Raw genomic sequence first — 25,120 nt, 5'->3', positions numbered from 1 at the left:
ATATTGAGGATGGAAGAGAATATATCACATACAAAACGGTTTCAGTATTTGGAAATGGTCATTCTATTAGTGATGAGTTACAGTGCATAAAACAAGTTACCGAAATCAATGGTAATATTGAACTCACATATACAAAAAATATTGATAAGACATGTATTTATCTTGAAGTCGGTGGCAATAATTATATTTCAAGTGTCCCCAATATGTATTGGAAATGAAATGTCTTGACCAATCATATTCTATTTTGTACATGTACTTTAGTTGATTTTCATTTCTGATTGAATATATCTGAAGAAATATTTTCTTGATTATACCAATGACCACCAATCATTTATTTTTATAATATAATAACATAATATAATAAATATAATAACACGTTTTAAATGTTTCTCTCCACGAAGAATGAGATGGTAAAATCAATTTTATGAAGAACGTTACGTAAAAAATGTTGTAGATCAATCCCTTTGATAGTTATTCCTATAAAAATATAACAACATTTCTGATAATTTATCGATTCTAGCTTTTTCATAAAATCGATATTACCATAAGCTAAATAAATTCTACCTCAAACTATAGAAATCCCATCTACCATCCTAAAATTGTACCCCTTATAAGAAGCAAATCCATGACGATATCCAGATATATCCATTTGCATTTACAACAAATCAGATTTGGTGGATAAGATCTATCTAGATTAATTATGAAATAAGTCGTCTGAAATTCCATTGAAAGCCAAAACACGCCGACATTCCACCTGGAAATCCAACTGGAATTTCCAAAAAAATGCATCTGGAATTCCCTCAAAATTCCATCTGGAATATTGGAAAAATCTATCTGAAATTTCCAAAAAATTCCATCTGGAATATTGAAAAAATCTATCTAGATTTCCTAAAAATTCCATCTGGAAAAACAAAAAAATCTATCTGAAATTCTAAAAAATCTATCTGGAATTCTGAAAAAATCCATCTGAAATATTGGAAAAATCTATCTGGAATTCTGAAAAAATCCATCTGAAATATTGAAAAAATCGATCTGGAATTTCCGAAAAATTCCATCTAGAAAATTGAAAAAATCTATCTGGATTTGCAAAAAATGCTACCTGGAATATTCACGAAATCCATCTGGATTTTCTTGAAATATCCACTTGGACTTTCACATCATCCACCTGGAATATCCATAAAATCCACCATGAAATGTCTCCTGGAATTCTATAGGATTCTATATAGAATCCATATAAATCTATGTAGAAATCTAACTGGATTTCTAGCTAGAAATCTAGACTAGATATCCAACTGGATTTTTTTGATAGGGAAAAGTTGTAATTATTCTTTTTTTCTATTTACTTTATTAATTATGAAAAAGTAAAAATGGTGTAATTAAAATTAGTTAAGATGTAACTTTTTTATTCAATTACTTTATACAAATATTGAATATTTTCGAAGTTTTAGCTGTTTGGAAAATTCGGAACCGTGAATTAGTTATACATTTCTTTAGAACATCTAGGAGGGTGCAGTTAAAGTCATTAGCATTTTTGGAAAATTATTTTAGAAAATCTAGGAAAGTGTAGTTAGAGTTATTGTAACTGCTGGTTTTTTTATTTTTTTTTATTTAGCAGTAGCTGTCTAGCGGAGGTAACGGAGATTTTTGAGATTATATTGTCATTTTTAGGATTGTGTTATTTATTCACATATTTCAATATACCGTCTCAAATTTACATTACAATCTATAAAATAATACAATTTATAAGATTAATATGTAAAAAAATATACAAAAATTCACAGACAAATTTTCACAGCCGCAGTGGATCAGTTTACACACTTAATTGCTTAAATGAGCACAAGTAAACCTAGAGTAATTATTATTATTTAGGCTTACAAGATAGCTTCCTCTCCACTCTCTTGCTTTCAAATATTAATATACGAAACGTGTGCTTTAATACGTGGATTGTATTGCACCCAAATGTGACATGACTGCTCCGTAACAGAAACGGGGCTCGATCTGTAAACTTGAAGTCTTGACCTCTAAATCGTTGGAGTTCCTCTTATTACTTTTTGTCATTTTTATATATTATTTATGTTGGCTTACATGATGTACTTGTACTCTGAATCATCGTGTCTCACACTACGAACATACGTGACATATGCATTAATTCCTAAAGTACAATTCTTTTCTATTCACCTATTTCTGATTTGAGGATGAAAGGTTCTCTTTTGCAATGGCTAGGGTATAACTTGAGTGATGACCAAGTAACAACAAGCAAATGACTGACACAAAATTTCAAATATATATTATAGAATTAGCGGCAACGTTATCATAACTTTTATCGAAACGTGTTTACTATTATTTCTTTAATGACCGAAATTGCTTTTTTATACAAATTGATTTTCGGACATACTAATTTACATCAGAAATCAATCTTTTTGTTTTGATGGAGGAAAGCTTTAGATTTTTATTTTAATTTAATAAAAGTTAAAATCTGAAAAACCTCGATTCATATTGTTATGTTATATTTTGTTGAATTTCAAATGCTTTAATTATATCTACACCTGATTTTTAAACCTTCACGTTTCATGGTTATACAAAAAAGACGACCTACAATTTACGGACGAGCAACAGAATCAACCCACCAGCGGCTCCATAGCCTATGTTGAGTAACAATTATTTATTACCCATGAAAGTCAATTGACAAACAGCAAGGAAAAGAGCAATTTACGGAAAAATTTGCAATCCGGAATTTATTAGTGATATTTTGACGAGAGCAAGTAGTATGGTTGTCCCTTATCTGCCTCTTTCCCTCTCCCTTCTGTACTCGATAAGGAATGATGGCGAGCGTTTAGGGAATAATAAAAATGAGTCTAACGATTGGCCTTTTGTTTTAGCCATTGATAATTGCTGAGAAGCAGCAAAAATGTTTATTTGCTTAATGACTAGGCAATTACAATTTATTTACAGGTACAAATGAACTTATAAAATAAAACCTTAAGATAATGGTGACTAACAGAATGTGTAGCTCAAGGGAGTATCTCGTATTCTATCGTTCTTTTTCTTATAGTGTTGTACAGAAGAGAAAATAAGTAGAATACAGCTAAGGTAAATTTGTCTAAGTGCTTAAATTATATTTGAGGATGTATGATGCTCGCAAAAAATAATGTTTGGTGAAATCTGTGTTTCATTATCAATTATGCCTAAGACTAAGAAGATATAAAGCTATAAAAATAAATTAATATGTATCTAAGCTGTTAGAGACAGTAACATTTTGGTCAAACATTGAACAACAAGAGTTTTATGAACATATTAATGTGTTGACAGTAAATACATATAAAGCTATGAAATTGCGCAGAATACTGTTTATTTCCTCTTGGAATGACGCCGTAGATCATCAAGGTGTTTGGCATTGTTCGAAAGCCACCAATATTTTTTTGTAAAAAGTCTATAATTAACTATATAATCTATTTTAGAAATAAAATGTAGTCTATAAGGTTATTTTCATTATCAATATCGTAAATTGTGCTTTTAAACGCAGGACTCTGTTTCTTGTGATAAATAATGGGTATATTATTCTCATTTTGAATATAGCCCATTTCGTCGAAGTACGTAAATAAATGCGAAGAAAAGTAGCCAGAGAGCGCAGTATCTCTTATAACCCAGTCCGACAAGATTTTTGCACAAGCAAACCATACATGGTTTCCCGAAGAATTTTTGGCGCTGAAACCGAATCCAGCCTCAGAATTTCTCCAACACGTCAGGATTTTGAGATATCCTAACCTAAAAGTGCAAAAATAGCGATTTTTGCCTATATTTGTTATGTTATGTAGCACTACGACATTCTCTATACACAAAAAATTATAAACGACATCTTAAAGTAGCAGCCTAGCCCTTTCAAATGCCGTTGAGTTTGCTCAAATAGCTTCTTTTTTCTTTGAGATATTGTATTTTAAAGTTTTTCGATTTCATAAATATTGTATCTCTCAGAACATACAGCTTTGAAAGTTTCGACGTCGAATTTTATGTTAAACGACTTCAATCAACTACTGTTCTGCAAGAAAATTAAGATATATACCATAGACAGGCTAGTATACCTTTAACCTAAATTATATCATTCCCACAAATCCTTACGACCCTTAAAAACCACCCCTGCCAACCCTCAAACAGGCTAACCTACCTACGATAAATCTGGGTAGAGCGAGTTTAATCGACTGCTTTTCTATGAGGAACCTAAGATCTCAACCACAGATAGGCTTATCTGTTTTCTCCTTGACGTACTCTATCTCCAGATACCCTTACAACCCTCATAAACCGCCCTACCAACCCCCAAGCAGGCTAACCTACCTAACCCTTGGTAGAGCGAGTTTAATCAACTGCTTTTCTGTAAAAAAATGAATATCTCATTGACATTGTCTCTGATATACCCCACCTCAGGTAGGGGTGGTCTATAAGGGCTGTAAAGGTTCGTGGGGATGACATAATTTAGGTTGAAGTTGGGTTAGCCTGTCCATGGTATATATCTTAATTTTGTTGTAGAACAGTAATTGATTGAAGACGCTTGACACAAAATTCGACGTCGAAACGTTCAAAGCTATATGTTCTGAAAGGTACAATATTCATGAAATAAAAAACTTTGAAATTTAATATCTCAAAGAAAAAATAAGCAAACTGAGCAAACTCAACGGCATTTAAAAGGACTAGACTGCTTCTTTAATATGTCGTTTGTAGTTTTTTACGTGTAGATAATATTGTGATGCTACATAATGTCAAATATAGGTAAAAATCGCTATTTTCACACTTTTAGATTAAGATATCTCAAAATCCTGACGTGCTGGAGCAATTCTGAGGCCGGATTTGGTTTCAGCGCCAAAAATTCTTTGGTAAAACATATATGGTTTGCTTGTGCAAAAAATTAAGGTATTTTGTAGGACTGTGTAATCAATATTATCACAGGAAAGTAGTTTCTGAATATAGATATTTTTAATTGTCTTCAAGTTTGCAAACTAATCTCTAGATAGTTTCAGAATGAAGTTATTAATGCATAGTACATTAGAAAAATTATAATTATAATGTACATTAGAAATCTACATTATAGACTTTTTACAAAAAAATATTGGTGGCTTTCGAACAATGCCAAACACCTTGACGATCTACGGCGTCATATAAAATTTAATTGCTAATAAATTCTTTATTAAAAAATTTTACGATTTAGGTGGAGCTAAGCTCTAAAATAACTTCTTTCAAATTTGCGGAGTTTTTACATCTCACAAGCGCTAATGTTCCACCATATTGAGCACACATATGTGATTATTGGTCTAATTTAAAGTAAGTAGCAGATGATCTTAGCGCGGTGAGACAGGTCTTCATTGAAGAACAATTGTTTATATGCGTTAAATGAAGTTCTGGCTTTAGAGAGTTGAGTATTGATATGGGTATTCATATGGAGTAGGTAATCAAGTTAAACACCTAAATATTTCACAGAATTTTTACGTTTGATCGAATGATTTTCTGTATATGAGCAAGATAAATTCGGAAGGTTTTGCTCGTCTCTTTTTTTTTGAGATATTATCCTAAGAGGCTTATGGAAAATAATAGTCTCACACAGGCATATACCAGATGAGTTGGATAAAGTTTAACGGGTATTTGAGTAAATACAGTATATAGAGGAGGCGGCTATGTATCCAGACTGAGTCGAATGCTCTTTCCAGGTCTAATAAATAAGCGACAATGACCTCACCCTTATGCAAATAATTATTGGGCAGTGGATGTAATGAGCGAAAGCTAAATTGATTATCAGGTAAAAATTTTTTATTGTGTGGCTTTGTAAAGTAGCATTAATTGTAGTTTTGTATGCTTTACCAATAGCTGGGGTTAGACTGATGGGACGATAACTAGAGATTTTACTGTGTGAACAGCCTGAGGTACTATGATCAACGCGCTGGCAATTGGTGCATTAGAACTGATTTCTCTTACTAAGGGTTTTAACTTTAACTTTCTGGTAACGCAAAGATTCTACATTAAAAATATTTTCAGTAATACTACGGTTACAAAGTTGAACTAAAAAGTGAGTAACGTGAGGCTTGTCTTTAATTAAGTTTGCTGTTCTGACTTTCAGAATTTCAATATTAGATAAATTTAAGTTTTTAATTTCAATTTCAACATCAGTAGGCCACCAATTATCGTTAATACCTGTAATAACAATATATTTTGGCTTCAAACTTTTTGGAGTATAAGTAAAACATTTGGCATTCTTTGTTTTTAGAATATCGATAATAGCGCTATAAGTGAAGAGATTATTGGAAAACATAGTTTGTCAATCAAATAGTTTGTTTTCAATCGTAAAAACACTTTTGGACAATTTATCTTTTAAAAGATCAATAACGTCATTCAGGGTTTAGTCTTGAATATGTATCGGCGGTGGCCTCTCCTTGGGTTTAACGGTTGATGGAACGGTCGAGTCTATTATGTCGGTGTTGCGGCAACATTATGCTGTGAGTGTTGACGACATTGCTGAACTAATAGCGTCTTGTTATTAGACTTTTGCGTGCGATGTGACTGTTGCTTCTGTTGAAGAAGCTGTTTATGTAGCGTGATTTGCTGAGCAATTTCAGTTTCTTGTCTAAGTGTAGCTGATTGGAGTTCATATCGATTTAATGTATAAATCGATGAGGTAACGGGTCCGTGCATACGCTGAGCTTTGGCAAGCCATTTGGTTGTTGCCATCCATATTCGGATGTTTGTTACTGAGATGAGCCGATATCTGAAAAATTATGAGTTGGTGATTTAGAGAGCGTACGTTTTCTGGTTGCATTGAGATTAGGCGTTACAGAGAATCGCAAACATACACGAAGCTGCTTTTTTGCCTTCTACCATTCTTTTTAAATTTAAAAATATTTGTATCCTTAATACTAGTTGGAGGATAGACTCTTGGCTTTATGTTTGTCGGTATCTATAATGGTGTAGTTGTCTATGTTCCTATAATAGGGTTAGATAGTGTACTAAATGTTATAGTGTTGACAGAATTCGGGATTCCATCTTTCTCTATACCTTCATTATAAGTGTTAACGGGATCATTCTGGCCATTGACGTTCATATAATCGTAGTTGGTGACTATTAAGTTTAAAATTATAGTATGGCACGTGCCGGATGATGGCACACAGCCACGGGATTTTAGCCTTTAAGTGAGCTGGTCCGAACTTTTGCGGAGGAAAAGACAGTAGAACTGCATTTATTCAGAAGACACTCACTGAAATTAAATACTTAAGTTATGCAAAATTACTTTTGTATCTCCGAATAGCGATACAAGAGACCTATGATGGAACAGCGCTCACGTATAAATGACCATTTTCCACGGAGCGAAGGGCAAGCGTACCGTTCGCTTTCATAACTCCGTGTGAACTTACGGTATGCAGGTCTAGACAGACGCGTAACCTACGGCCGATAAGAGCCGCACCGCGTAGTCCTAAAAATTAAATCAAGAGGGGATGAGGGGGAATATGAACCAATAACCGTAAGTAGGCTACGGCCGGCAGTTAGACCTTATTCTGCCCTTTTTAGGAGAGAGTCGTTTTTGTATATTCGGAATTTTTTTGATCTGGTGTTATCGAGTAATTCTGAAGGTAGTAAGAAGCCAGACCAAGTGGTTCAAACAAGCAGTAACTGTCTGGATGAGTGCTTCAACTTCAATACCACATAGAAGACTTAAGATTCTCTATACCGCCACTTCAAAGATTCAGCTCATCACTAAGAAAAGGTTGGGTTCTCTGTCTCTTTCTCTCTCGCAAATTATTTCCTGTCACGTTATGACCGGCATCGTTTGTCGGTATATTTAAAAGTCGGTAAAATATAGGTAGAATACAAAGCATTCATTTGCTGGGTGCCTGTATCTTTTTTTATTAAGAGCAGCGGCTTGCCATTATAGTTTAAGTGAACACAAGACGTGCTATCAAAACGATCACTTCCCGGAGAGTTCTCGTTCGATTTATAATTTAATCGGTTATTACGGTATTAATGGTGAATTGTTTATTTAGTTTAATACTTTGTTTATATATTAGTCCGTAAGTCATAAAGTGTTCGTCGTTTGTCTTTGTTTGTCAGTTAAAATAAAGTTCATAGTTTGATTTTATTTTTGTTGTGCAATCATTTCTAGAAATTTCCTCTATTTCCTTCTTTTGATTGCTGAGAATGAACGTGCATTTTTATCTCCCTTTTTAAATTACTGGTAATAAGGTTATAGGATCGTTACATCACTATTATTGAAGAATGTTCTATGCGATCATTAATAACGCGATGATGATCCCTTGTAGCCACCGGTGTAAACTATATACTTTTAAGAAAAAAAAGGTACATCAAGATATTTTTAACAAAATAATATTGAAATTACAATTAATAACAGTTTTTATTTTCTTTCGTCAATCTCAGCTGAGCCCTTAGTACATTATTTTGTTACACCAGTTGTAAATAATGGAGGCATACAATATGTATATCGTAGCTGATTTATTGTATTCAGAGGGCGATAAATAGATATTTTACAATGACTTTTTATAACATGAAAGCACAAAAATCATTTACATATTATTAAGAAAAATATTCTTATGACTCAATATATAATCATAGTCTGGTGGAATACTATTCTGAAAACTTATAACTTTTAATTTATATTGGATGTAATTTATTAGATGTAATGTATTGGATTGTAATGTATTGGATGATATTTATTTTATTACAAATTACAATTAATGATATCGATATATTTTATTACATTTTCATCTCAATAATATACAGTAACGAATAAAGTTTATAATATTTACAAAATATTTTTCTGTACAAATTTAATATTATTTATTTACAAAATATGCTAGAAATATTTTAGTTATCATAAAAAATTTCAATATTAATAAAATTAAAAAGCGAAAGAAGCATACTTAATTACGATTACTACTATTAGCTTCGCGTTTTAATCTTTGCTTCAAATGAACTTTTGCATGTCTTTTTTTTTCGTCACTTCTAGCAAACTTACGTCCACATTGATCACAGCAAAACGGTTTTTCCCCTGTATGTGTTCGAACATGAGTTGTCAAGTGGTCACTTCTTGAAAATGATCTCATACAAATACGACATTGAAATGGTTTTTGTCCTGTATGTATGCGTATATGGCGGGTAAGCTCATCACTTCTTGAAAATCTACGATCGCAGCCATCTACAGGACACGCGTATGGACGTTCATGAATAGGTGTTTTACTAGGCCGATTAGGATATTTTCTGGGCTTAACGGGAACTAATCGAAGAGGAGTGCTACTTTGCTGATATACTTGTGATAAAATTTCGTGTCCTTTAGAAGTACTTGGATTATATTCAGCTAATTGTACACCAGAGTTTGATGTTTGCTGCTGTAATGATTGATTTGATTGAGAAAAAGAAGAATCTCCGAAATTAGGTTCTTGCTTGAGAACTGGATCATGCATATGTTGGATTGTATGAGTGGCGATATTACAATCATATGTTTCTTCTTGTGTAGTCAACCAATTTGCTTGTACAGGGGTTGAAGCTTCAGCGTAATTCGTAAGAATAGATGACTTAGAATCTACTTGTAAAAGTTCAATATTTTCTGATCCGTAACTACTAGTTGATAAAGATGGATGTAAAAAAGATTGACTACTTAAATGTAATGTTGGAGAGGGTATAGTACCCCAAAGTTCCTGACTTGGTTGAATTTGTGATTGTTGCTGATGTGGTTGATTATGAAGATTATTTATCGTAGACGCTTGTGAACACGAAGCAGAAAAAACAGCACTGTATCTTAAAGTTGGTACATTATAAATATTATTCGAAGATGATGATTGATTTCCAGATGGTGCAGAATATAAAATAACGCCACCTTGTAATATATTACATCGACTGTTATTATCTTGAGTTGAATCAGTATGAGAAGAAGTAGAATGAATTGTAGTTTCCGTACTAAGTTCGTGAGTATTATTATTGTGATGATTTCTTGAATTCATATGATTTTGCCTATCTGCTGAACTACAAGATGTTTCATTTTCTAGAGTAGCCTCTTCCAAGGACAGATCTTCGCCAGTTACAGTTCCTATAAAATAACAATTATTTTAAATAATGATAAGATTTAAAAACATTTTTATATCAGTAAATCATAATTCTCAAATATATAGTATTTTAAATATTCTACTAACAAGGGAACCACTTCAACCCGATCTCACCGATTTGAATGATTTGGGGATATGTTGTAGTATTTGAAAAAAAATTAGATACGTGTTTTTTTTTTATCGGCCCATAAGGGCTTTTAACGGGTGAAATCCACCCTGAAAATCCACCCCTAAATCAGTTTTTTTTAATATTTCTTAGCATCAAATGAATATTTTTCAGTAAACTCAACGTTAAAAAATTTCTTATAAAAAGGCGCTTTTAAGGACATAACATTTAAACCGAAGGGTTGCAACCCCCTTTTTAATAGGGGTAAATACACTATTTTTGTACTGTTTTACGACGTGTAATATAGTAAATCAGCTCGAGTGATTTAAAAATCACACTGATAATAAGAAAATACCAAAATTAAATTGACGTGTTTCCGGATTTAAAAAAAAAATATGTTTAAGGGGTGTTTCACCCCCTAGAAACTACCCCCGTCAAACTATCAGCAGGTTAATCCACCTAACCCTGGGATAAACAAGTTTAGTCGTTTGTTTATTTCTTGAAATAATTTAATCCTATGCATGAGCGAGCTACCTCAACTAACCAGCCTGCCTCTAACCTACCAAACCCCTATAAACCACCCTTACCGAACCACATGCAGGCCAACCCACCTAATCCTGTGAAAAGCAACTTTAGTCGTTTGTTATTTTTTGAATATTGTATAATTGAATTTTACGCCATAAGCGAGTTATCCCAGCTGAATCATATACCTCTTATCCACCTACCCCTAACCTATCTAACCCCCACCCTTATAAACCACCTTGACCGAACCACATACGGGCTAACCTTATATAAATAGCGAAAAATATATGTATTTCTTGAATAACATTTATGTTGCATAACAATATGTCCCAAGTATTACAAATTTTATGTAATAATTATAATAAAAAAGGGGGCACGTGTGATTGATGAGAAGTCATGAGTTTCTTGATAAATCAAGTAACGAAATAACATGCGGAGTTCTCAGTACGATCGTGCTTTGTAAATCTAAGTTATTTATGAGTTGTGTAGAAAGCAAATTGATATAGCAAATGATAATCGTCCGACGTGGACATCACACGTAACACTCCTGGATATACCAAAAGTATCTCTACACTTGGACAAACTTTCCAGGACTACATTTAATAAAAAAATTTTTCAAACAACAATTGTAAGGTTTGATCCAAAAAAATCATCAACGACCTTCATTTTTACCCCAAGGCCATTTCAAGGTCAACCTTTTTTCAATGGAAACCCGTATTTTCAATTTTGGAAACAAAAAAGAGTGGCATATGACCTTCAAATGAGCCTTATGGTTTACTTTAACTCAAGTTCAAATGCATATCTGAAAGTAAAATTTTCTGATATTTTCATTTCCGAAATAAAAAATAGAGGTTTCCATTAAAAAAAAATTTGATCGTGAAATGATCTTCAAAAATGATCTTGAGGTCAAAGTTAATGTCATCAATTAATTTTTTGAACTAAACAGTACAACTATTATCTAAACAATTTTCTTGGAAAATGTGATCCTGAAAAGTTTTTCCAGGTGTATAGTTACTTTTCGTACACACTATACAGGGTGGCCCATTTTAAGTGATCCACTCAGATATCTAGATTGGAGTGAGTTTTATCGAAAAAAGTTTCAGACAAAAGTTACTCAACTTTGAGGGGGCCATGTTTCTATGACCTTGGATTTGACCTTGGAGGTCATGTTGAAGGTCATTTCAAGGTCAACTTTGTTTTTTTAAATAGGAACCCCCATTTTTGACTCCGGATTCGGAAAGAGCGGGAAATTTTACGTCCAAAACGGTATTTTTAAATTTTTTTTCTTGGCCTAGAGAAGGTCGATTTAAGGTCAAATGCTTGAAAAACTGCCTAAAAGCGTTTTTTTAATTTTTAAGATATCGAAAAATGACCTCTACAAAATGAGGATAATATGAAAGTTTTACGACGTGTAATATAGTAAATCAGCTCGAGTGATTTAAAAATCACACTGATAATAAGAAAATACCAAAATTAAATTGACGTGTTTCCGGAATTAAAAAAAAAATATGTTTAAGGGGTGTTTCACCCCCTAGAAACCACCCCCGTCAAACTATCAGCAGGCTAATCCACCTAACCCTGGGATAAACAAGTTTAGTCGTTTGTTTATTTCTTGAAATAATTTAATCCTATGCATGAGCGAGCTACCTCAACTAACCAGCCTGCCTCTAACCCACCAAACCCCTATAAACCACCCTTACCGAACCACATGCAGGCCAACCCACCTAATCCTGTGAAAAGCAACTTTAGTCGTTTGTTATTTCTTGAAATAAATGAATTTTACACTATAAGCGAGTTATTCCAGCTGTATAATATACCTCTTATCCACCTACCCCTAATCTATCTAACCCCCACCCTTATAAATCACCCTTACTGAAACACAAGTAGGCTAAACCTCCTAACTCTAGGAAACACGAGTTAAGTCGTTTGTTATTTCCTGAAATAATTTAATTCTACGCCTGAGCGAGCTACCTCAACTAACCAACCTGCCTCAAACCCACCAAACCCCCATAAACCACCCTTACCCAACCAAATGTAGGCTAATAGACCTTACTTTGGGAGAATTGAGTTTATCAGTTGCTTTTTCTTAAAATAATTGATTTCCACACCGTACGTGGTGTATCCCATTTTTTTTTATAAAATATATCTATAGCTCAAACATAATTTATGACAAATAAAAATATGTTTAATACATTTTATTAAAATAAACACGAGAATAACACGAGGTCTAATTATCATTTATAGATCTATATATATATACGAGGTGTGATCAAAAAGTAAGGTGAATTTTGAAATTTAGCGGGCTACGTCCGTTCGATCTTCGACTTTTTTATTTGGTTATGTCGGTACACTCGTCTAGAACATATGTTCCAAATTTCAGCTTTGTAGTATGTTTGGTTTGTTTGTGAGAGGCATCAAGGTTAGAAGTGTTTTGCGTGCTCCACGATTTGCTGCTGTCTAAAAACATGGATTAAAGAGTTTGCATTAAATTTTGTGTGAAAAATGGAATCAAATGTTCCAAAACACTTGAAATGCTGAAAGTGGCATACGGTGAGTCTACTTTAAGCCAAAAAAATATTTACAAGTGGTATAAACTCTTCCAAGAAGGCCAAGAAGACACCGACGACGAACCTCGTTCTGGACGCCCCAGCATATCAACAACTGATGAGAATGTTGAAGAAGTGAAGAAAATAATGTTGGGAAATCGTCGAATTACCATTAGAGAAATTGCTGATGATATTGGCATCTTATTTGGTTCGTGCCAATCAATTTTGACGAGTGTTTTAGACATGAGACGTGTGTCAGCGAAGTTTCTTCCGAAATTGCTCAATTTCGACCAAAAGAAACGTCGCATGAGCATCGCCCAAGAGCTACTGAATGACGTCAACGATGATCCAAATTTACTCAACAGGGTTATAACAGGTGACGAAACATGGGTATATGGTTATGACGTCGAGACTAAGACTCAATCGTCCCAGTGGAGGCATTCTGGATCACCAAGACCAAAAAAAGTACGCCAAGTTCGATCAAATGTAAAGGTTTTGCTTACAGTTTTCTTTGACTGCAGGGGCGTGGTGCATCATGAGTTCTTACCACAGGGTAGAACAGTAAATAAGGAATATTACCTGCAATTCATGCGCAATTTGCGCGAAGCAATCCGCCAGAAATGTCGGAATTTGTGGAAAAATAAAAATTGGCTTTTGCACCATGATAACGCCCCTGCTTACACATCGTTGCTTGTGTGCGAATTTTTGGCTAAAACCAACACAGTAACGATGCCACAGGCACCGTATTCCCCAGATCTGGCCCCCTGTGACTTCTTTTTGTTCCCAAAACTGAAGAGGCCCATGAAAGGACGGCGTTTTACCACGATTGAGGAGATAAAGACGGCATCGAAGGATGAACTAAACAAGATCACAAAAAATGATTTTTTTAAATGCTTTGAGGATTGGAAAAAGCATTGGCATAAGTGCATTATATCCGAGAGGGATTACTTTGAAGGAGATAAAATAAAAATTGATGAATAAATAAATATTTTTTGAGAAAAATAAAAATTCACCTTACTTTTTGATCACACCTCGTATATTTATATTCGTATGTAGATACATAAATATATTTACGTAAGAGCCATCGTACGCGATACTACATATATTTTGATTTTTCATAATAATTTTCATCTTTTTCTTTTTTTTATTTATTGGTAAATTAAAATGTATCATTTAACGAATTCCTTACAAAAATGATAATCATCGAAAAAGTGTTTGAAACATAATGATCTTTTACACCAACCACACCGTATTATAGCAAAATTTTTACATGCTTCTACTTCGCAATGTATATTGCAAGAATCTCCAAAACTAAAATCAACAGCATTATCTGTTTTAGCTGGTTTTTCAGTAATGTAGCCGCTTTTATACCAAGCGTATTTAAAAATATTTGTATATCTTGGTGAAGAAAGCTGGTTATGGACAACAGACTGCATTTTTATGATGTAATTTCTTAAATATAGATTCATTTCATAGTCCATCAAAATTACTTGATTTGATAAACGTCGAACGAAGTTTTTCCAGATACGAAATCCATACACATCGAGTGGTTGGATGTTCCCTGTCGTTCCTGCGGGAATTTTTTTTTATATTAACAATTTTGTTTATCGGTATCGTTTCCCTAACAGCTTTATCGCAATGTCCACTCCAAGAGTCGAGTAAAAGTACAGATTGAGGCCCAACATTTGGGTAAAAAACTTCTTTCAACCAAATTTTAAAATGATATCAAATAAAAAAATGTCAAAATTATTTTATGTCATTGCATTATAATAAACAAAAATATAGTAACTGGTTGTTAATTTTCCAGATTTAGATGCTTCCACGTGCACATTTTCTAGTCTAAATAATGAAGATTCCACTATGGGACCAAATTGACCACTTTTTTCTTTTAATACTATACAAAGTGGTGATAAAAGTTTCCCGGTTGCTGATATAGTTGGCTGAATTGTACAACTGTGCGTTGTCGATGAAACTGACTGTACCTGCTTTTCTCCTTCAACTGCTAATGTTCTTCCCGAATGCATTTCTAATTGGAAACCACTCTGATCTGAATTATAAAAGTTTGCAATGCCGATTTCTGGTATACATGATTTAACATCAGCTACAAAAGCATCAGCATTAGTTTGTAGTTCTACTTTACTTTCTAATGTTTTTTTGGTGATAAATTTATTTATTTTTCTAGATACTATTCTATGAGCTTTTTTAAATTTTAGTAACCAATTTTGAGAAGCCTTATATCTTCATGGCCAACAATTGTTTGAGCTTGCAATGTCCATTTCGGTATATCTCGATCATGCATTATCGTACCAGCTGCAATAGCGGCTTTTAAATTATCAAACGTGTATTGGCAAATTTGCGCAATTTTTTTTCGGTAAGTTCCATTTCTATTAATTGTTTTCGCCGAACGTTTAAGTTGACTTATAGATGAAACTTTTTTGAATCTATGTTGTACAGTATCCAGTTTTAAGTTTTTGTTTTTTCCACTCCTCTAAAATTCTACGCCTATTTGTTTATAATCAAATGTGATTTCTTCATCATCATTTGTGCACTGATTTGTTGGTGCAAAATCAGGATCAGGAAAGTGATGTTGAACTTCATCTTCGATTATTTTAGCATCAGTATCTTTATAATCTTCATGAAAATCTAACGTTACTTCAACAATCATATCAATATCATTAAACTCATACACGGCATCTATTAATATTTCTTTCAACTTTTCTGACAATTTAATTTCTTTGAAATTAATCTCGCTATCTGGTATTTGTAAACTTTGAAAATATGTTAATAATAAATTGACTACGTTCAAAGGATTGATCTTCATGTTTTAATCTAAAAGAAAATCAAGATATAAATACTCTTTTTTGCAGTTGAATAATTTTACAAAAGACAAAAGAAAACCTAGTCTATAGATAGAATTCGATCATACGTTTTTAACAGTTATATTTCACTTGTTTACAAATCAAAATATTTGAATAAAATTATATATGATCAGTGACATAAATACTTACGTAGTAGACAAAAACTTTTCTTCTTGTTATGTACTATATTTTCGTGTTCGGGAAATTTGTATCGGATGTCTTATTATCGTAAGCGGCGTAGATTTGATATAACTTATCTTTTTTGAGCCATTGATAAGACAAAATTGTAAATGAGATAAAGTGTAGAGCAAAGTAATGTACCAACAAAAAGTAAGCTAAACCACAAGTGAAAATTGAAAAAAGTAAACAGTTTAGAAGTATAGGATATGAGACTATAATAACTATTTATAACTATTAATATAATCAATTATTTGTTATAGTTTCTTTTCTCATTGACAGATGGTAAATAATTAAAAAAGAAATAATAACTATATTAAACTTCCACTTTTGAAATTAATAATTTTTAACTGTTATTACTTGTTATTTTTCATTATTACGAATTAACTTTACGTTCAAAAAATAATAACTATTATTATTACTCTTTTATATACAGCTATATGTAATACAATGCAAATAATATTTAAATAAAAACTGATACTATAACTGTTATTATTAATTTCGAAAAAACAAAATAGTTAATAATTATTTATAATTTATTTTAGTCTCAAATCTTATATTTATAAGCCGTTATTAATTATTTTTATCTTTTGTGTATTTATAATGAAAAGAAAATAATAATTATTACATAAAATTTGTAATACTTGGGACATATTGTTATGCAACATAAATGTTATTCAAGAAATACATATATTTTTCGCTATTTATATAATGTTAGCCCGCATGTGTTTCAGTAAGGGTGGTTTATAAGGGTGGGGGTTAGATAGGTTAGGGGTAGGTGGATAAGAGGTATATTATACAGCTGGAATAACTCGCTTATAGTGTAAAATTCATTTATTTCAAGAAATAACAAACGACTAAAGTTGCTTTTCACAGGATTAGGTGGGTTGGCCTGCATGTGGTTCGGTAAGGGTGGTTTATAGGGGTTTGGTGGGTTAGAGGCAGGCTGGTTAGTTGAGGTAGCTCGCTCATGCAATTATTTCAAGAAATAAACAAACGACTAAACTTGTTTATCCCAGGGTTAGGTGGATTAACCTGCTGATAGTTTGACGGGGGTGATTTCTAGGTGGAGAAACACCCCTTGAATATCTTTTTTTTTGAATCCGAAAACACGTCAATTTAATTTTTGTATTTTCCCATTATCAGTGCGATTTTTTAATCACTCGAGCTGATTTACTATATTACACGTCGTAAAACAGTACAAAAATAGTGTATTTACCCCTATTAAAAAGGGGGTTGCAACCCTTCGGTTTAAATGTTATGTCCTTAAAAGCGCCTTTTTATAAGAAATTTTTTAACGTTGAGTTTACTGAAAAATATTCATTTGACGCTAAGAAATATTAAAAAAACTGATTTAGGGGTTGATTTTCAGGGTGGATTTCACCCGTTAAAAGCCCTTATGGGCCGATAAAATAAAACACGTATCTAATTTTTTTTCAAGTACTACAACATATCCCCAAATCATTCAAATCGGTGAGATCGGGTTAGGTGGTTCCCTTGTTAGTATTCTACTAAAAATTCTTACGTCATTCAAATACAAGAAATATTGTTTGATTTTGAAGAATGTTTATATTCCTATTTTTTATATTAAAACCTGTTCTAAGCAAAATTCAAAATATATAAAAATGACTCGTAACCTTTTCTTACAAATTATCTAATATAAAAAAGATTTTCAAAAGGATCTATTTATTTTTACGTAATATATTACGTATGAAACTGTTAATACGTTTATATGATATAATAAGAATCGTTTTTTATGCTATAAGACAGAAAGTCGCTGTAAATATTATTCAAACTTTCAAAGTGAACGAGATTTCTCTCAAATAAATCTTAAAATATTTCAAAACCATGCTGAACATTTAAACTTTCAAACTTCAAGTCAACGATTCATATTATGCTCATTTTAATATATAGTGTGTACGAAAAGTAACTGTACACCTGGAAAAACTTTTCAGGATCACATTTTCCAAGAAAATTGTTTAGATAATAGTTGAACTGTTTAGTTCAAAAAATTAATTGATGACATTAACTTTGACCTCAAGATCATTTTTGAAGATCATTTCACGATCAAATTTTTTTTTAATGGAAACCTCTATTTTTTATTTCGGAAATGAAAATATCAGAAAATTTTACTTTCAGATATGCATTTGAACTTGAGTTAAAGTAAACCATGAGGCTCATTTGAAGGTCATATGCCACTCTTTTTTGTTTCCAAAATTGAAAATACGGGTTTCCATTGAAAAAAGGTTGACCTTGAAATGGCCTTGGGGTAAAAATGAAGGTCGTTGATGATTTTTTTGGATTAAACCCTACAATTGTTGTTTGAAAAATTTTTTTATAAAATGTAGTCCTGGAAAGTTTGTCCGAATGTCGAGATACTTTTGGTATATCCAGGAGTGTTACGTGTGATGTCCACATCGGACGAATATCATTTGCTATATCAATTTGCTTTCTACACAACTCATAAATAACTTAGATTTACAAAGCACGATCGTACTGAGAACTCCGCATGTTATTTCAGTACTTGATTTATCAAGAAACTCATGACGTCTCATCAATCACACGTGCCCCCTTTTTTTGATCTACTTGTATTATTGTGTATAATGCTATTCACGATTATATAACGCCGCCTTCGAGCTCCGTACACGCTTTTATTCACCGTTCCGCACTGCTGTCAAATACGAGATTACACTATCTATCCGTATATTAGACAGAGGCTAATGCGACACGTGTTCTCTCTCTTTCTTTCTCTCTCTACCTCTCTCTCTCACTCTCTCTCTATCTCGCTCTCACTCTCTCTCTCTCTCTCTCTCTCTCTCTCTCTATCTCTCTCTCACTCTCTCTCTATCTCTCTCTCACTCTCTCTCTCTCTCTATCTCTCTCTCACTCTCTCTCTATCTCTCTCTCTTTTCAAAGTATCCAAGTAACTAATAATGAAACACACGTTCAATCAATCCTTTATTCAATTATTTTACAATCATTCGCAATAACCTTGCCTAATTTCGGCTAGAAGATATGTAGAAATTAAAAGACCCATTATTCTGTGCGACAGGGATAATGATCCAGGAAATCGCCACATGTAATTATATTAAATTAGCTTTTTACAAAGATAATAAAAATACCTTTTATTGTTGAGCATGGTCTAATTTTACCAGTTTCAACAACAAAATATCTTATTTGTAGCTGGTTTCTACAATCATTATTTGTTTCACAGTATTAATATATATAAAAAAGGTTATAACTTGTTTAGTATTTACTTATTTATTTAATAAATAATACTGGTGTTAGGATGTAAAATAAATGTATAGAAACAGAGCAATTTTAAAAAGTATAAACTCGCAAACTTTGTTTATTTTCTCATGCTACCAAAGCAGTAACAAAACAACAGTATTTTTTAATAAAATCTATTAAAATTTTTTATAAACTCTAAATTTCTTATGAAAGATTTTACATGATAATAACCACAGACCCTTATGTAAGAGGTTAAGATGATCTAAATGCCTCTGTTCTGGGATTGAGATAGTAGGTATGTGTCTGTATTTGTGTACTCATTTGAAAATGTACCAGCCAGTTATCCTCACCGCTTCTAGGTTCAAAAACCCTAATTATAGATTATATTTTCTTCTTTAGAAAAAAAAGATAGCGATATCGGGTTTGTGGCATTATATTATACATGTGATATGGTATAACTGTAATTTTTGCCAAGGTTACGGCCATAGTCGTTTTAGTCTAAAAATATAGGAAACTTATAATCGCGTAAATTTTTTAACGAAGATAGGTGCAGGTTTGATTCTTTCACTATTTGACGTCTTTTTATATTTGCTTTCTGTACATATTTTTTTCAATTTTTTTAAGTTGTGAGCCATACTGAAATACTCGAAAAACCAGGTTTTTTTGTGAGTTTTCGCTCTAAGCACTTCGCACGTAGGTTTTATGTAAAAAACTAAGAGCACTATCGTATTCTATACCAAAAAATCATCAAAATCATGTATCATACTTGCATAATTAATAATATTATACAATGACAAAACGGCAATTGAACCATCGAGTACGTCTACAAAATATTAGAGAACTTGGAGTTTGGAAGTTCGACTGCCGATTTATTATTGTATCACAGCATGATTATAAAAGCATATACATTTTTTCTATATAATTTTTTGCGTAGAAAAAAGGTAAAGGTGCTATTAATTTTAACATGAAACTTACCTGTGAAGCGCTAAAAATGAATAATCACTAAAAGAAACTACTTTTCAGTAATTTTCAAAAATTCGAAACTTGAATGTACATAGGCAGCAAAAAATTGAAAAATCACCTTACTTTTTGAACACCCTTTTTATATATTCTACATTGATTCGTATGTAATGTAAAATGATACTTTAATTATACTTGTACTTTATTTTATTCTATATATGAGAGTGACCTTATTACACTTGACGAGAGCCGGGACTTTGCTTCTTAATTTCCAAAAGATTTTTTTTAGCGGCAGTATAATTTCCAAGATATTATGAGGAATGTTTTACAGTAAAAAATATGTTTTATATAATTTGGCAGTATTTTGATCGAAGATTCAGGTTCAATGGAGAAAAAATGTAAGAAAATATGTATTGTGTTAAGTTTCAAAATTGTTTAGTTTATGGCCGTTGAAAAGCGTTGATAATAAAAGTATGATACATGATTGCGACTTACAATTAGTTTATTGCGTAGAAGTCAAAAATGCTACGACCTTTCTGACAGAATGGACTTGAAAAGCGCTAAAGGAAAAAGACTACGGAAAAGGAGTATTTTTCAATGGTTATTCGTTTTAAGCACTTCATAGGTAATTTTTATGTCAAAACCAATAGCATCATTGTATTCTACTCAAAAGATATATTCAAAACATGTATAATACTTTTATAATCATTTTATGATACAATAATAAATTGGCAATTGAACTCCCAACCTCCAAGTTACTTAGTGTCTTGTTAACGTACTCCAAGGTTAAGATTTCAATTGCCATTTTATTATTGTACAATATTATTGATTATATAAGTGTGATATACGAGGTGTGTTCAAAAAATAACGAGAATTTTCGTTTTATGAAAAAAATATTTATTTATTCATCTAAATTAATGTTGTCGCCTTCAAAGTAGTCCCCTTCGGATACAATACACTTATGTCAACGCTTTTTCCAATCCTCGAAACACTTTTGAAACTCGATCTTTGTAATAGCTTTTAGCTCTTTCAGCGATTCGCTTTTAATGTCATCTATGCTTGTAAAACGACGGCCTTTTAATGTTCTCTTTATTTTTGGAAATAGAAAAAAGTCACATGGAGCCATATCTGGCGAATATGGAGGCTGAGGCATCGTTACAGTTTCGTTTTTGGCCAAAAATTCACGAACAAGCAATGAAGTGTGAGCAGGCGCATTATCGTGGTGCAAAAGCCATGAATTGTTTTGCCACAAATCCGGGCGTTTTTTTCGGATTGCTTCACGCAAACGACGTTGAACTTGTAGGTAGTACTGCTTATTGATTGTTTGACCTTGTGGCAAGAATTCATAATGCACTATGCCATTAAAATCGAAGAACACAGTGAGCATAACCTTCACATTCGACCGCACTTGTCGAGCCTTTTTCGGTCTTGGCGATCCAGAATGCCTCCACTGGGACGATTGAGCCTTAGTTTCGACATCATATCCGTAAACCCATGTTTCGTCACCTGTTATAACACGTTTTAGTAGTTCTGCATCGTTATTGACTTCATTTTGCGACTCCTGAGCAACTTCCATTCGCCGCTGTTTTTGTTCGAAATTCAACAATTTTGGAACGAATTTTGCTGCCACACGTTTCATACCCAAAACATTCGAAAAAATTTGATGGCATGAGCCAACTGATATGCCAACATCATCAGCGACTTCTCTGATTGTGATTCGGCGATCGTTCATAACCATTTCTTTCACTTTTTTCACGTTTTCATCGGTTGTTGATTTGCTTGGGCGTCCGGGTCGTTCGTCATCTTCAACGTTTTCGTGGCCATCTTGGAAACGCTTATACCACTCATAAATCCTTGCTTTACTCATAGCAGACTCACTATATGCCTTTGTTAACATTTGACAAACTTTACTACACTTTATTTCATTTTTTACGCAAAATTTAATACAAATTCTTTGATCCATTTTTTTTCACAAACGAAAATCGCCGAGCTCGAAAAACACGTCTAACGTTAGCGGCTGCCACTTAAAAAGTAAGCAATGAATATTGCTGAAAATTTTATCGTACTTCAGGGGCATGTGTACCAACATAATAAAAAAAAATTTTATACAAGCGGACTCTCCAAACCCGCGAAATTTAAAAATTCTCGTTACTTTTTGAACACACCTCGTATGTTTTCGATTTATTTTTTGGCGTAGAAGATGAAGGTGCTATTACTTTTCATATAAAACGTACGTGTTAAGCGCTAAGAACGAAAATCCACAAAAAACCTGATTTTTCAAGTATTTCAGTACGGCTTACTACTTAAAAAAATTGAAAAAAAAACAGACAAAAAGGGGAGGTGGGCTTCCACTCGTGGAAGGGAGTAGACGTGTCTTCACTGTGAGTGCGAGTTTTGGTGAGAAAGTTTAAGAGGAAAAGTGTTTGAGAAGAGAGATAGAGGTGAAAACAGCATGGAGGAGGAAGAAAAGTGGAGTAGAGAGAGAGGGGCTTGTAAAAGAGCAGGAAAGAGCAGAGAGAGAGGAATATAACAAAGGGAAAGTTGAGGTTAAGAGAGAAAATTAAGAAGCGGGAAAGGCAAGTAGAGAGGAGGGGCGGTAAGAAGTAAAGACGAAGACAGAAAAGGTAAGACAGGGAATAAAGGTGAGATCACGAGTAGAAGTAGAGAGACGAATTAAGGCGTATGGGATAGTGATGGAAAGATTGGTGACAACAGAAAAATTAAGAGATAAAGGTGGAAGGATGGATAAAAAAAATCCAGAGGAGGAAAAAAAGAAAAGAGTAAAGGCGGTGAGGGGGAGAGAGAGCGGAGAGGGTCTATGGGAGAATATTAGAAATGAGAGAGGCAAAAAGATGCAAGAGTGAAAGTGAGGGGAGTGAGATGGAAGGGGAGGAGGGAGAAGGATTGGACAACACGATAAGAGAAGTGGGAAAAAGTAGTGGTGCAGAAGATATAATGGAAAAGATACTGGCGGAGATAAAGGAATTAAGAGAGGCAAGCGAGGAAGAAAGGAGAGAAAAAACAGAAACGTTTAAAGAAATAATAGAGAAAATGGAAAGAATGGAGGCAGAGGGGACAAGACGAGAGGAAAGATGGGAGAAAGAAGTAGGAAAAGTCAGGAGAGAACAAGAGAAAGAGAGAGAGAGAGAAAAAAAAGAAAGAAGGAGAGAGACGAAAGAAGAAAGGGAAAAAGCAAAACTCAGAGAAAAGAAACTGCAGGAAAAATGGGGAGAGAGGATGAACCGTCGGAAGAAGCGGGCGAGAAATTAAAAGAAAGTAAAGGAGGAAACGAGAAGCAAAGAGAAACAAAAGTAGGCAATAATGAAGAAATAGAGTATATGAGAGGAAAAATGGATAGAGAAAGTAGGATAAACAATATAATAGTGACAGACTTAGAGGGTGGGTTAAGATGGGAAAAGAAGGGTGAGGCAGAGGACTGGTTAATAGAAGAACTAGAAATGAAAGGGGAGATAGTGAATCTGAGAAGAATAGGAGGGACAGCGGGGAGGGATGATCAGAGAGAAAAAGGAAAAAAGATGTGGCAAATTAGATGCACTTCATGGGAACAAAAAGAAGGAATTATGAAGAGGAAAAAGAAGCTGAGGCAGAAAAAGATCTCTATAGATCAGGACTGGACGTGGAAGCAGAAGAAGATAAGAAAGAAAGTAAGAAGGAAAACGAGAGAAATAAAAAGTAAAAATAAAGAGGTAAAGATGTGGCATAACGGGTTGAAGTCAGAAGAAGAAGAATGGTGGTGGAGCGAGAAAGAGGGAAAAATGGTAGGAAAAAAGGAGGAAGAGTTTCGAAAACAATACGGAAAAAGAGAGAGAGGAGGAAGGGAGAGAGAGGGAAGAGAGGCAGTAAAGATACTATTCTGGAACGTGGCGGGGATTAGGAGCATGGAGGAATACGACTGGGAATATGTTAAGGAATTTGATATAATAGGGCTAACTGAAACCTGGGTGAAGAGGCAAGGAGCAAAAACTGAGGTGGAGAAGCATCTGAAAGGGTATAACATAAGATGGAGACTCTAGAAGGAAAGGAAGAAGGGGGAGAGAAATAGGGGGAGGAATAATGGCGGTAAGAGATAGGAAAGGGATGAGTAAGATTGAATGGAAGAAAGAAAGGACAAGTGAGGTAATAGCAGGAGAAATAAAGATCGGAGGGACGAAATACGAGTACATGATAGCAACGGTGTATATGCAACATGAGAAAAAGGAAAACTATGAATACCTAAGCGAAGAGATAGAGGAGAGCAGAGGAAAAACAATAATTATAGGAGGAGACTTCAACGCAAGAACAGGAAATGAAGGGAGAGAATGGGAGACAGAAGAAAACCTAGAAGAAATAAAGGCCAAGGATAAAGTGTTAAACGCAGAGGGAGAAGAAATGATAAAATGGCTAGGAGAAATGGGTTTAGTGATAACGAATGGAAGAAAAGAAGAAGATGAAGAGGGAGAAATAACATATATAGGAGCGAGAGGAATGTCAACGATAGACTGTAGTAGGTAACGAGGAAGGTGATGAGGCAATAAAAAGGGTTCAAATAAAAAAGAGGGTAAAGTCGGACCACTTACCTGTAGAAGTGGAATTGGGAGACAAAATAGTAAAAGAAAAAAAAGAAGAGGAAGA

The 25,120-nt window shown here is 33.4% G+C and overlaps 1 protein-coding gene across 2 annotated transcripts in view; it reads right to left on the bottom strand.

The window, feature by feature from the left end:
* Positions 1–8,457: 8,457 nt before the first annotated feature.
* LOC131675573 (early growth response protein 1-B-like) overlaps positions 8,458–25,120 on the bottom strand; it is a 131,088-nt gene continuing 114,425 nt past the window's right edge. Inside the window, exon 2 of one of the 2 annotated variants that reach the window (XM_058954600.1) lies at positions 8,458–10,072. In XM_058954600.1, the coding sequence (XP_058810583.1) occupies positions 8,910–10,072 (1,163 nt within the window). In that variant the 3' untranslated portion in view covers positions 8,458–8,909. The remainder of the gene's footprint in view (positions 10,073–25,120) is intronic. The other variant, XM_058954601.1, reaches the window with a different exon arrangement.

The sequence above is a fragment of the Phymastichus coffea genome, unplaced genomic scaffold, assembly GCF_024137745.1.
Source record: "Phymastichus coffea isolate CEN01 unplaced genomic scaffold, Cenicafe_Pcof_1.1 PCOF00026, whole genome shotgun sequence".
NCBI lineage: Eukaryota > Metazoa > Arthropoda > Insecta > Hymenoptera > Eulophidae > Phymastichus > Phymastichus coffea.
Note: the sequence above shows the minus strand (reverse complement) of the source record. Positions and strands in the feature narration are given on the sequence as shown.